Raw genomic sequence first — 15,330 nt, 5'->3', positions numbered from 1 at the left:
ACTAGAAATACCATTCGACCCAGCCATCCCATTACTGGGTATATACCCAAAGGATTATAAATCATGCTACTATAAAGACACATGCACATGTATGTTTACTGCGGCACTATTCACAATAGCAAAAACTTGGAACCTCCCAATGTCCATCAATGATAGACTGGATTAAGAAAATGTGGCACATATACACCATGGAATACTACGCAGCTATTAAAAAAGGATGAGTTCATGTCCTTTGCAGGGACATAGATGAAGCTGTAAACCATCATTCTCAGCAAACTATCACAAGGACAGAAAACCAAACACCACATGTTCTCACTCATAGGTGGGAGTTGAACAATGAGAACACACAGACACAGAATGGGAAATGTCACACAACGGGGCCTGTCGGGGCAATGGGAGGCTGGGGGAGGGATAGCATTAGGAGAAATACCTAATGTAAATGACCAGTGGATGGGTGCAGCAAACCAACATGGCACATGTATACCTATGTAACAAACCGGCACATTGTACACATGTACCATAGAATCTAAAGTATTAAAAACAGATAAATAAATAAACTGGGGAAAGCACATCCTATTCAAGAAATGGTGTTAGGAAAATTGGATAGCCACATGTAGAAGAATAAAACTGTATTCCTATCTCTCACCACATATAAAAATTAACCCAAGATGGATTAAAGACTTAAATCTAAGACCTGACACCATGAAAATTCTAGAAGAAAACTTAGGAAAAACTTCTGGGCATTGGCCAAAAAAATTTATGACAAAGACCCCAAATACAAATGTGACAAACACAAAAATAAATAACTGGGACCTAATTAAAAAAAAAACAAAAACAAAAAAAAACTTCCACAAGACCAAAGAAATAATCACCAGAGTAAACATACAACCTATAGAATGGGAGGAAATATTTGCAAACTATGCCTCTGACAAAGGACTAATATCCAGAATCTAAAAGGAACTCAAACAAGTCAGCAAGAAAAAAACAAATAATCCCATCAAAAAGTGGACAAATGACATGAACAGATATTTCTTAAAAGAAGATACACAAATGGTCAACAAACATGAAAAAAAAAGCTTAACATCACTAATCATCAGGAAAATGCAAATTAAAACCTCAGCCAGATACCACCTTGCCCCAACCAGAATAGCTATTATTAAAAGTGAAAAAACAATAGATGTTGGTGTGGATGTGGTGAAACGGGAATGCTTATACGCTGCTGGTAGGAATGTAAATTCGTACAACCTCTATGGAAAACAGTCTGGAGATTCCTCAAAGAATTAAAATCCAATCCAGTAATTTCACTACTGAGTATCTACCTAAAGGAAAAGAAATCATTATATCAAAAAGACACCTGGATGTGTATGTTTATCACAGTACAATTCACAATTACAAAGATATGGAATCAACCTAAGTGCCCATCAGCCAATGAGTGGATAAAGAAAATGTTATATATACATACACAGACATATATACATATATACACACACACAGAAATATGACATGACTTTCCAGAGACCACTGTGGAATCATACCAAAAATCAAGCCAGTTTCCTCCCAAATTCAGCTGAGGTCTACTCCACTTGCCTGCATAGGTGTTGGCCTTGTTCAGAAGGTCGGTACATGCATGCATATCAGCAAAAGCCCGGATTCCTAAGCAGTTGACAGGGTGAAGCTGGGATTCCAAAAATTCACAACAAGTCTTCTTCACATCCTGTAACTGTAAGAGACCAGCTGCTGGGAGAAGTACCTGCAACACACACATTAATATTCTTAGGCACTTGGCTGGAAAAACACTGTCTCTCTGACCACTTCTACACAGGACACAAGAGGTTCAGCCATAGTTTATTATCTGCATTCATACCCCTATATTCCACAGAAAACAAACGTAACAATTATTTTCAATAACAATGATGACTCTTCACATTCCCCATAATTTCCATGGAATCTTTCAAAGGTCTCTTCTCCTTGGTCAGAAGAATATGAGATATCAGATCTTATTAGATTCATGGTTTGTTTTATAAGCATAAACAAAATGTTCCTTTGACTTCTAAAAACACAAATTCTTGGTTGGGCATGGTGACTCACACCTGTAATTCCAGCACTTTGGGAGGCCAAGACAGAAGGATCGCTTGAGTTCAGAAGTTTGAGACCAGGCTGGGCGACATAGCAAGACCTCATCTCTATAAAAAATACAAAAATTAGCCCGGTGTGGTGGCACGTACCTGTAGTGCCAGCTACTCAGGAGGCTGAGGTGGGAGGATCACTGGAGCCTGAGAGGTTGAGGCTGCAGTAATCTGTGATTACCCCACAGCACTCCATCCTGGGTGACAGAGTGAGACTCCATCACACAAAACACACACACACACACACACACACACAAAAACAACAGCAACAAAACAAACCCGTAAATTATTAGGATGCTAGGGGGTGCTGTGATTCAATGAAAATGGTTTTGTTCTCCTAGTTCAAGCAGTCATGCATTTCAGTGATTTGTGGGGAAGGAGTGGCCCCAGAGTAATCCATATCACAACAAAGCCTCATTTTGCTGAAGGCCTGTTTTTCCACTGTGTGAGTATCATAACAACTGCTTTCCTTACAGGGTAGAACAATTTAAAATTCAACAACAGCCTCTACCTATAAGCAGACAGTTTCTCTAGAATGTAATATATGTGCTAACAAGGAAAATGTAATAGGTGATTATCTAATAACTTTTTAATTTGCATTTTATTTGAATAACTCCAAGTAATTTTATATTAATTATAGGTTATTCTGTGGGATTGAACCACTATCTTCACTATAAATACTATATCCAACACTACAAATGCTTTTCAAATAAGTCAATAACAGAAAAATATTTTTCCTTGTAAGTGAATTATTACAGTGCTATATAAAGGACCATATTTGAAAGTCAAATTAAGGAGAAAAACTTCAAAAAAAAGTTATTGAATATCTGGTGATCCTTCATAAAAGCCAAAGAAACCCCACAAACAAACCTTCAACTATTCGAACAATGGTAAATTTTAGAAAAGACCACATTAGCATTAAAAAAAAACCTAAGTTCCTTCAGAAATTGACTTTCATATATGTTACACTGTAGCCCAAAGACAGAAAAATAATAATGGTTTATGACTATATGACTTTCCTAAATCTATGGAATAAGTCCTAAACATAGAAAAGAAAGACATCATTCACATCTCTGTAACAAACTTCTGACTTTCTTAAAGGAAGCACAGAAGCTTTAACTCATGAACCTAAAGGTTCAAGAAAAAATAGAAACAGGATCTAGACATAAGGCCTTTTCCTTCTGAGTTTAAGAAAAATAGGTCAGGCGTGGTGGCTCACAGCTGTAATCCCAGCACTTTAGGAGGCCAAGGCAGGTGAATCACTTGAGGTCAGGAGTTTGAGACCACCTGGCCAACATGGTGAAACCCCATCTCTACTAAAAATACAAAAATTAGCCGGGTGTGGTAGCACACACCTGTAGTCTCAGCTACTCAGGAGGCTGACGAAGGAGGAATCACTTGAATCCTGGAGGCAAAGGTTGCAGTAGCCGAGATCACACTACTGCACTCCAGCCTGGGTGACAGAGCGAGATTCCGTCTCAAAAAATAAAAATAAAAATAGAAAATAAAGTATAAATAACATTATAGCAAAACTTTTTGCATGATATGTATAGTAGGTTTCATTATGAGAATATTCACAGAAGGCTTTAATTTGTTGATAATTTTCAAATTGCAGGTTTTTCCATGCCAGTGTAATTGCGCTCTAAAGCAACATAAAGTGCGTTCCAAGATGCTTAACCATTTAATTCAGCAAATTAAATTCCTACATATAGTTTAGAAAGTGGTCTTCAGTGTAATATTCAATCTCTGTGAAATCTGCACAAACAGTATGATCACCCCTCTAATTAGCATTTTCCTAGAGAAAACAGTGTAATATTTAAATTGTTTGGTCACACAGAATGATGAGGAAAAAGTGGTTGGGCAGAAAATAGGCTCACTTACACATTGTTGGTGGGAGCACATATTGGTCCAACCTCCATGAAGAACAATTTGTTTATTTCAAATTCAAAATTACCAATGCACATGTCCTCTGACCCAGCAATTTCACCTATAGATATGCTAACATATGCACAAAATCTCACGTGTAACACATTCATTACAGCATTATTGTGGGTAATAGAAGTTAGAAAAAAGCCCAAATGTCCATCATAAGGAGACTGATTAAACAATTGGAATCATCTATTCAATTGCAGTCATTCAAACAAAAGAGGAAATAAATGAGATAATTTCTAAAATATATTCCTAAGTGAAAAAAAAAAGTCGTTGGTATATTATACTAACATATACACCCACACTTATATATATGTATATATTTATAGTAGGCTTTTAAAATTTTATTTGGCTTTATTGATTTGAACTTAATCATTACCAAGTTCAGATCTACCTTATTAGGAGATTGAAATTCATAAAACTGTAGATTATCCTATCTGGAAGGGGCATAACAAGTCATCTAGGTAGAAATATAAAAGTTATTTCAACAGTGGTCCACGTGGCTAGATTACATTCACATATAATTTTTATTGATGACAGTGAAAAGTGTTACATGCTTGACAAATATATATTAAACATAAAATAAAGGTAAGTCAAATGTACAAAAAGTTTGTTCATATTTTTCTTTTGTCAGAAAATCTTTTGAAATTGCCTTGGTTTTATGATGTAGTTTTACTAGAACTAAACTTCAATAGCTCACAATTATGTAATTAATTATAAACAGCTTCAAAAGCAATTACTAATTGACCCAGCTTGCTAACATGACGCCTCGTGACCATCAGTCACTCATAATGAAAACAGGAAAACAGCTGGGGCCACATCAACTCCTAGCTTATTTTGTGTATCAAATAGCCACTTAAAACAAAATTTAAAATGCTCTGACTTCAGATGAACCACATTCCATGATCAAAACCACTCAAACAGCTGGCACCCTGCAAGCTGAATGTCTTGAGATCAAATCAAATCAAATCTCCTAATTTGTGTGATGAAGAAACCACACCCTAGAGGGGTTAAACGGCTTGACCAAGTCATACAGCGAGTCCTGGAAAGCTAGGGATATAATTAAATTGGTCAACTCTTTGGTCTACTGTTCTAATACCTTCAACCCCAAATTTAGGTGCAGAATGGAAGTATTTGTATAATTTCTAAATCCCCAACACTGTCCTTTCCATGAATAATAACAAAGGTGGCCGGGCGCGGTGGCTCAAGCCTGTAATCCCAGCACTTTGGGAGGCCGAGGCGGGCAGATCACGAGGTCAGGAGATCGAGACCATCCTGGCTAACACGGTGAAACCCCGTCTCTACTAGAGGTGGCGGGCGCCTGTAGTCCCAGCTACTCGGGAGGCTGAGGCAGGAGAATGGCGTGAACCCGGGAGGCGGAGCTTGCAGTGAGCTGAGATCGCGCCACTGCACTTCAGCCTGGGCGACAGAGCGAGACTCCGTCTCAAAAAAAAAAAAAAAAACAAAGGCAACAACCACTTCAACAATACATTATTGCAGTTGCTTCCATTTACTGAGTAATTACTACATCAGGCACTGTGCTAAGTACTTGTCAGACAATAATATCTCATTATCTCCATCGTACACAAGTGAATACAGAGGGTAGAAGTTGGGTAACTTCGGGAGGCGGAGCTTGCAATGAGCTGAGATCCGGCCACTGCACTACAGCCTGGGCGACAGAGCGAGACTCCGTCTCAAAAAAAAAAAAAAGAAGTTGGGTAACTTGCTAAAGGTCATACGCCTGGTATGGGACAGGCCAAGCCTGCTATGACAGCAGTACTAACCAAATGTGTATAATGATTTTAGATGACGTACAGATAAACTTCTTGCATCAATAGTCAAGAATATAGGTTCAGGGAGGGCTTGGTGGCTCACACCTGTAATCCCAGCACTTTGGGAGGCTAAGGTGGGCAGATCATTTGAGGTCAGGAGTAGGAGTTCAAGACCAGCCTGGCAAACATAGTGAAATCCCATCTCTACTAAAAATACAAAAATTAGCTGGGCATGGTGGTGCACACCTGTAATCCCAGCTACTTGGGAGGCTGAGGAAGGACAATCATTTGAACCCGAGAGGCGGAGGTTGCAGTGAGCCAAGATCACGCCACTGCACTGCAGCCTGGGTAACACAGTGAGACTCTTCTCAAACAAACAAACAAAACAAAAAGAATATAGATTCATAGTTAGAAATATATTTCTTAAAGTTATTTTCCATTTATTTCAATAATACAATAATATAAACATTCCTTCTCAAGTAAACTTATTTAAGCAAAAATTGACTCACTGTAGAGAAAAACATTAAAAATGTAATAGCATCAGCACCTGTAGAATATAACAAAATCTTGAAGCTGGCACACAAATGATTACAAGTGATCAGAATTTGGAAAACCCTGATTTAGGAGATCAGATTTAATATTCTAATCTTTCGATATCCAATGTAATTCTGATCCTGTGGTTTTACATATCACTGAAAAAGAAGAATGTGCTTTAATCTGGAGGTATCATAATCCCATGGCTTATTTTCTACTGAAGTGGATAAATTGTACTAGTGGTAACAAATGTGAGAAACACCTAGCAATGTTCTTACTTTGCTATTTAGGTCACAAAAATATCTTGGGCATTGTAACTAAAAGGTCAAATGAATAAATTTATGTCTTTGAAACTTGTTTTCTGAGCTCTCTAAAGCAAAGGAACAGGTGAACAGCGCTGCTTCTTCTATGAAGTAGAATTACGTTGATACAATAAACCCCCAGTCACCATGTAATGGAAATTTCCATCTATTTGTGCTGCACTAGTGTTAACCCTGAGATTGATTAAAAATAACCCTAAGGCACGCTATGATCCTGAAGTATATTCCAAAACATCAAAGATGAAGCAATTATAATTTGCTATATATTTTGAATATTAATGATATTTTCTAAGAATCAAAGAATGATTAAATTCCATATAGTGTATATACTGAGGGAAGGCCACACTCCAAAAGCCAAAATCTCTCTTGGGTATATGTGCCTCTAGGAAAAATGTAAAAGCACACAGTGACTGTAAAGAGGCCCTCGCCCCTGCTTCCTACATCCTTCTCCTTTAGTTCTATTCCATCGACCCAACCCCGAATCTCTTCACTCTGAGGTTTTCTGTGTGCCATCTAAAATCATGAGAACCTTGTGTTCTCAGCATGGGCTCGGTCCCTTTCAAGTCACTACTAACAGCACTGCTTCATTTCATTTGCTTCCCAGCACCTACTGCTGTCAGCACTGATGTTATGTATTTGTTCCCATGTTTACTATCTTCCTACAGAGGAATGTAAGCTCTGTGGCAGTAGGATTGCATCTGTTTCGCCCCCTGCCGCATCCTCAGGTCTTAGAATGTGTACCTCATAAATGAATCAACCTGAACATAATTTTATGACTCCCATGTGTATTTGTATTTTAAGAGATACAATTCTGCATGTCCTTTGAGACAAAATTACAAACTGTTTCCAGGAATGTATGTGTACCAGACACTTCTTGTATCCTACTACAAAGTCCCTCAGCCTTACTTCTTGCTCAAGCCACCACTGCAGCAACGAGGCCCTAGCAGGCTTTGACCACCTTTCTGAAGATGTAACGAAACAGGGCCTCACCCCAGCCCCCACCCATACTTCTCTCTGGCTTCCTATCCTAGGACTTCAGTGATGCACTGGGCTCATACCCACACAATCTGGAAGTAAGTGGGAAATAATGCTGTGGGACCACCCTTGACCAGTGAAGAATGGATCAAAGGAAGAGAAATACTTCCCCCTGGTATTCTCCTAGAAGACAGTTCTGAGACACATTTCATGAGGTTTTCAAAGGTCCTGTCACATGTAGCTATGGCCAGTTCTGTACTGCACCTACGAACTGGTTTTCCCTCCTTTCCAGCTCAAGTGCTCCATTCACTTACTGTGGCTCCTTGGGATCACTTCCCAAATAAATGAACTGCACATAAGCCTTGCTTGCAGAAGAACCCCAAGCTGTTATATTACACAATGGAACAAACTGTGAATGTGAATCCACTTAGCTATAGAACTATTAATTATAGTGCTGTTTAAAATATAAAAAATTGAAAAGAACTTAAATGTCCAATAACAAGAGAAAAATGAAGTCAATTCTATAATATCAGTGAAACTGAATATTTTGCAGCTCTTAAAAGAGATACAGTAGACAAATATTTAATGAGTTGGAAAAATATTTCTAACACATTTAATATGAAAAGCTAGTTTCTAAAAGAATCTACAGTATGACCCTTTTTTGGGGTAAACGCACGTGGACATAACAACAGACAGTACTAGAGGCTATACCACAATTGTTAATAGGGTTTGTCTCTGGTTAGGTGTGATACCAACATTTCCTATTTATTTTTATGTATTTGTTAGATTTTACATATCTGTGAAGTGGTACATTTTCTATGTGCCATTGAAATGGTCAAACATTATTTAAAAGAATGTCAGGGAGAAGCAAGTAAAGGAATGTCTTTCTGGATTTCTACAATGCTAGCAAATATAACAAGGGCTAAGGGGAGCTGTATACGGACTGTGGCTTCTACGGGAAATACTACCCTCCACTCGCTAGAGATTGCCTCACTTTGGCGTGTTGAAAGGCCTTTGGAGTCTGAACGACCTTTGATCATCAAGCCAGTGTTTTGTAGAACAGTCATCAGGCTCCACACGTTACTCTTCCTGTTGGGTGAACAGCAACAGCTTTAGAGTTTGGAGAAACATGAAGTAGAAGGACAGAGCCCCCTGATTAAATAAATCTAACTTAAAATGTTGTCATTTTGTAAAATAGGAAAAAAAAAAAAACTTTTTTATTTGTATATGTTGATTTCCAACCAATGGAGACAAATATAAGGCTGCACATTTTATACTTTCTGCAATGAACAAGGAAACGGGGGGAGAAGCCACCAATGATGAGTGAAGACACTGTAGAGCATGAGAAACAGAAGACACCAAGCCAAACAATTAGCATCCGTGTGACATTCTCACACCAGCTGCACATTTTAAAGTAAGATGCTTTCATCCTACTTCACATTGTTTGACAAGCCAAATTACATATAAGATGTTTCGCTTAGACAAGTATACTCCTTCTGCTTGGCTATTAGGAGCTGCAGTTTATTTTCAGCTTGGGCATTTATTCCATAGGGAGAAATAATTTATGTAGTATGTCTTTCAAATCCTGAGCCATTAGCAGTTTGTTTAGTAGGAAGAGACTACCAAGGGTTCTGATTGCTCCATATGCATATAACTTCTAGATATCTAAGAAAATATGCAAACATGAAAAGACAGCTTTTGTTGTTGCTGTTGTTTTTGACTTGGCTAGCCACAGCTATCCTGCAAGGGGGAGCTTGGGGAGGAGTGTGGGGAGGAGGCAGGCAAGGGTGATGCGTTTAGAAGATGAAGCACTTAGTGACAAGAAAGGCAGATCTGGGTGGAGAGTCATGGTTGGATGCGCAGAGCAGAGGGCTGGGTTTTGCGGCCAAGGCGTAGGGTTTTGAGAGGTAGAAGTATGAATAAGGAGATGGCAGGATGCCAAGGACAAACATTTCCTGTGTCAAAACTCTGCACCGGGCCAGCCCCCTACATCCCAGAAAGAGGAAGGAAACTTTCTTCCTCCTTCGTTCCTGTACCCCACATGCAACCTTGCCTGCCTCCTCCCAACACTCCACCCCTAGGAACAGGTATGTCCCAGAGTTTAAAAAAAACAAAAACAACAACCTCCCCCCACACAAAAAACTGTCTTATTAGCTCATATTAAAGGCTAATAACACAAGATCTTCCAGAATAAATCCCTTCTAGGGGTTTTTAACATTTTAAGAGGCTGACTTTTAAGCAGAATACAACTGCAATTGGTGGAATTTCCAATGTTATAACTAATGAAGTAGAAAAGCAAAGGTAGTATGGAGAGAACAAATTTGGGGGCAAAGTGGCCTCAGGCAGACTGAAAGCCATCTCTCGTACTTTGTCCTTTTTCCACTTGCTACTTCTACTACTTTTAACCCACGGTTTCTCTTAAAAGTCTAACTTATTTGACAGTGGCTCAAATGGATAATGAAGACACCACCTACCTTTCAGGGTTGCTGAAAAATTAAATGTCAGTCAGCCATTTAACACAATGCATGGCAATGACCATGTAGTACCTCAGCTCTGACTCAAGGCTTTTTTTCTTGGATTAAACATTCTACCCCATGAGAATGGAACAGCAAGATTTACTCTCTCCCGCGTAAGAAGAGGTTTTATCCCAGATCATTCACAATATAGGTAGCTTCCTTTTTTGATCAAATATTCTCAACATAAAAGATGTAATCGGGGAAAATTTGCAAAAGAAGAAACATAGCATACAAAAATGAGAAATGTATTTGATGCCTCATTTGTTACCAAATAAATATAGAACCATGAGAGTGCATTTTATAACTACGATACAAAATGTTTTTACTTTTCTCTCTAGCACCTCCCAATTCAAACAACAAAATGTTTCCAGACAATATATATTCAAACTATAGTAAGCCTTGTCCCTTAGCATATTTTTGTTGTCCCTGTAAACTAATCAACTCTCTTAGAAAATAAGGAATATTGATCAATAGATACCAAAAAATATAAACGTTCAAAACATTTGACCCTAAAATTATGTTTCTGAAAATCTACCTTGAGAAAAAAGTTCAAAAAATGGAACAAGATACATAAGTGACTTTTACTTTAGCATTACTTATAAGAGTAGGAAAGAAACCAGAACCAACTAAAGATCTAACAATACGGCAACAATTAAGTAAAATGTGGTAAATCCACATGATGAAATGTTATCAGTAATAATAAAGACTAATAATGGCTTTTAAAATACTAACATTTCTAAAGTATTTGCTATAACAAACAATCCTATTATAAAATTAAATGGACTTGGCACACAGCTTTAACCTATCATCATATTAGAAAAATTTGATGGACAACAAGCTCCTCTGATCTCAGGAAACTTAGAAAATAAAACAATGTTGACACGAACAGAACGAACTACTGAACACTTCCACACCAAGTATTTTTACCACATAGTGGACATAGTAAAGAAAGTGTTCTACTGGTCTTTTTAATGACGGCTTGGCTCCTGCCCTTGCATCCTTCACTCCTACAGCTGGCAGCACTGGATCTGGATCCCATCCTGTCTCTAGTCAGAGGACACACATATCTATTAACATGCTAAACTGTAGTAAACCCTTACAATGCCATACTCATCAATAAACAGGGATCACTATTGAAATACACAACAGCATAGATGACTCTCACAAACACGTTATGAGGAAGAAATCAGCCTTAAAAGAAATACATTCTGTATGATTCTATTTATATGAAGTTCAAGAACAGGAAAAACTAACCTATTATAATAGAAATCACATCAGTGGCTGCCTGGAAAGGCAGTGGGAGATTTATTGGGAAGAGACCTGAGGTTGTAAATGCTCGATACCTTGATTTGGGTGTGGATTAACAGATCTGTACATTTGTTATAACTTAGCAAACTGTACAGTAAAGATCTGTGGTATGTAAATTATATCCCACTAGGGGAAAAACAATCAAGTACAGTCAACCCTCCATGGGATTCAACCAATCTCAGATCAAAAATATTCAGGAAAAATAGTGCATCTGTACTGATTATGTACAAACTTTTTTCCTGTCATTATGCCCTAAACCATACCATATTAATGATTACTTACACAGCATTTATACTGTATTAGGTATTGTACATAAACTAGAGATGATTTAAAGTATACAGGAGGGGCCGAACATAGTGCCTCACATCTGTAATCCCAGCACTTTGGGAGGCCGAGGCGGGTGGATCACCTGAGGTCAGGAGTTTGAGACCAGCCTGGCCAACATGGCAAAATCCCATCTCTACTAAAAATACAAAAAGTAGTCAGGCACGGTGTTGGGTGCCTGTAACCCCAACAACTCAGGAGGCTGGGGCAAGAGAATCGCCTGAACCCAGGAGGCAGAGGTTGCCATGAGCCGAGATCGCACCACTGCATTCCAGCCTGGGTGACAGAGCGAGACTCCGTCTCAAAAAAATAAAAAATAAAAAAGTATACAGGAGGATGTGCATGGGTTATATGCAAATATTAATACTATGCCACTTTATGTCAGGGACTAGAGCATGCTTAGATTTTGGTACCTAAGAGAAGTCATGGAACCAACCTCCCACGGATACTGAGGGACAACTGTACTTTAAATTCATAATTGATTAACCAGAGGTCAACGGACAGCACTTACAAGCCATGAAATAAGTTTTCAAATAGAAAATAATAATCCTATCTGATAGAATCCAAAATAAGAGGCAATCCTACAAAAATGCATTTACATGACCAAATTTCTAAACTAGCATTGATAAACTTATTTTAAAACAGTAACTTGGGTGATGTCAGTAACTATGTCAGCGATATAGCTATATTCTATTTTCCCAAGAAATAAAGTTTTCAATTAGCAATAATCGTGCCTCAGATAAACCTCATTGGCTATGATACTGCCACTGTAAAAGCTAGAAATAAAGTTTTCATAAATTATATAGCCTAAGAAAAGGCATAATATACTTAAACCAGATTATCAGAAGCACATTAATTTTACTAACCTAACCATGAGATTAAGATGTTAAGGTCCAAGAGGTAATAATATTTTTTAAGACTGTATGTCAATAATGCTAGGGTTTATAAAACCTTTGGCTGGTGTCAAACCAAACATGCCAGAACATATAATTTAACAACTGTAGACTGTGACCACCTGGACTGGACTGGAGAGGCGAACCCTGAACACTGGCAACCAGCCTGAAACAAATGTGCTATCCTATACACAGGCTCCACACCTAAACAACATGAGGCAAACATCACAAATCAAGAAAAGAAAAATCCACTTTGAACTGGATTTATTTCTAATAAGGACTTTGAATTGTTTCTATTTTTCTTGTTCTAGTTCAAATTACAAAGACACTGTTATAATATACTAAATCATAATCAGGATGGAGTCATTTTTTGTTCATCAAGATAAATGCCTTTTATGTACCACATGAAACTACTTAAAACATGAATCTCGAAATGATTCAGTCGTGGAGACAACTTCAAGGACCATATATTTTAATAATACAAAGCCACAAGTAACTCAATTACTACTGCTTCTAGAGTACCTAGCCTTGCTCCGAACAATAAATTTTTTAAAAACCACTTTGGGTTTCACATCCATCTAGTTTTATTAGATGCTCTTATACTAAGGTTTCTAGGTTTTCTCAAACTAGCTGACCTCAATGGCCTTTCCATATTAAATTTTAAATGAGACTTTTTTTATTCTATATTCTTATACTGAATAAAAATAATTTAACTAGAATGGAGACCGGATGTTCTAGTTGGTCTAATATTTTGATTAAAACTATGAGGATTTCCAAATTCAGACTTAAAATATAATAAAATACAATTAACATCAAAACTCAAATGGTAAATAATTTAAATTTTTATGCATTTGGATAATAATAAATTAGTACTAATCAGGTAAAGTGATAAAATATCAAGGTAACTGATTTCTGGGTGCTAGAATGTCAGATAAATTCATTACAATGATATAAGTTCCCGTGGTTATATCATAAACAACCACTAATCCTGAAGGTTTGATTCAGGAATTTATGTATTTTTTTTTTAAGTTTTAACCTGTGTTTACCAAGTACCTCATCTGCCAAACCCTTTTACTCACAAAGTACTTCTATCTCATAAGAGAAAGAAAACAGAAATGGAAAAGCAATAAGCCCTCCATAGACACTGCTGGGAGATACATAACTTTTTCTCCAGCCACTGCATGTCAAACCAATGGAATGGGTGATTCTAAATCAAAGATTTAGCATGGTACTACAATCACCCGAGGGTGGTCTCCACACTAACTCAAATGCACAAGACAGAGAGAACTCCACAGCAAATTAGGGACATTTTTTATATGTCCTGATTCAGAATATAAAGAGGGAAGGAAAAATCATATGAGCTATTTTCTACCCAGTGATCTCAAATAATTTTAATGAGTTATTCCTTTTCTTGGTCCTAAGTCTTTTTATTCCTGCCCATCTCTTATTTCTGCTCAACATTTATAGAGCATTTAGATATTTTTGCAAGCTTTAACCGGTATATTTTTACATCATTTCAATGCAGTGGCAAAGCACTGTTGGCCTCATTTAATAGCTGAGAAACAGAAAGGTTAATATCTTAACTCAAGGCCCTTCTTGAAGTCAGTAATAAATTTAAGATTTGAGCTCTGAATTTCAATACGATATTAGCCAAAGTCTACTGGGCCATGAAGTTTACTAGCAGAAAGCCAACCTAAGAGCTCCTTATTATTTTCTGAGTTGTTCCACATTAATGTAAATATGCAGCATTATACATGTAACTCAAATGATTTTATCTTGAGGAGTCATTAACAACATTTTTAAAAACTGCTCAGTAGATGTTTCTGTTCACCTTGAAGATGAACTTTCTACAGAACTCCTTGCTACTTGGCAACTTCTAAATGTGTGGCTGCAAACGAAGCATGGTCATCCACTCAAAATGGGTGGAGGGCAGTGTTGGAGGAGCAGATCTGGAACGTGACTGTAACTAAGCTCAAAACATAATCAAATATATAGTGATAGTCTCTGTCAGAATAAACTTTTTTTTTTTTTTTTTTTTTTTTGAGACGGATTCCCTTTTTTTGTTCAGGCCGGAGAGCAATGGTGCAACCTCAGCTCACTGCAACCTCAACCTCCCTAGTAGCTGGGACTACAGGCGCCCGCCACCACACCTGGCTAATTTTTTGTATTTTTAGTAGAGATGGGGTTTCACCGTGTTACCCAGGATGGTCTCGATCTCCTGACCTTGTGATCCACTCACCTCAGCCTCCCAAAGTGCTGAGATTACAGGCATGAGCCACTGCACCTGGCCAGAAGAAACTATTTTTAACGTGAGGTTTAAAATGGTCTACATTATTAAATCTCCATAAGGGGATAAATAAGAATTAAAAATACCAGGGCCCCCTGTCCTCTAGTTGGGAATCTCTGCGTCAATGAACCACTGTTGTCTGGTGGAGTTTGGCACATCCTCAAGTGCTTGGGGACAGAAAAACACAACTACCAGATTACAAAAAAATCAGAAATGGGTTATCCAAAGGTCAACTATTCGTCAGAGTTTTCCCAGTACCATGAAAGGTAAGGAGATACTGGATTTCACAGTATGTAATCAATACTCAGATCACTAGAAAGGTATGTTTTGCAGTGGGATGCCAGTT

The 15,330-nt window shown here is 37.8% G+C and overlaps 1 protein-coding gene across 2 annotated transcripts in view; it reads right to left on the bottom strand.

Annotated features, from left to right (window-relative positions):
* Positions 1 to 15,330, bottom strand: part of KLHL2 (kelch-like family member 2) — a 139,983-nt gene that overhangs the window by 71,177 nt on the left and 53,476 nt on the right. For both annotated transcript variants that reach the window (XM_011967776.1, XM_011967777.1), the window contains one exon: positions 1,588 to 1,750. In XM_011967776.1, the coding sequence (XP_011823166.1) occupies positions 1,588 to 1,750 (163 nt within the window). The remainder of the gene's footprint in view (positions 1 to 1,587; positions 1,751 to 15,330) is intronic.

This window comes from Mandrillus leucophaeus, unplaced genomic scaffold (genome assembly GCF_000951045.1).
Source record: "Mandrillus leucophaeus isolate KB7577 unplaced genomic scaffold, Mleu.le_1.0 Scaffold81, whole genome shotgun sequence".
Taxonomy (NCBI): Eukaryota; Metazoa; Chordata; class Mammalia; order Primates; family Cercopithecidae; genus Mandrillus; species Mandrillus leucophaeus.
Note: the sequence above shows the minus strand (reverse complement) of the source record. Positions and strands in the feature narration are given on the sequence as shown.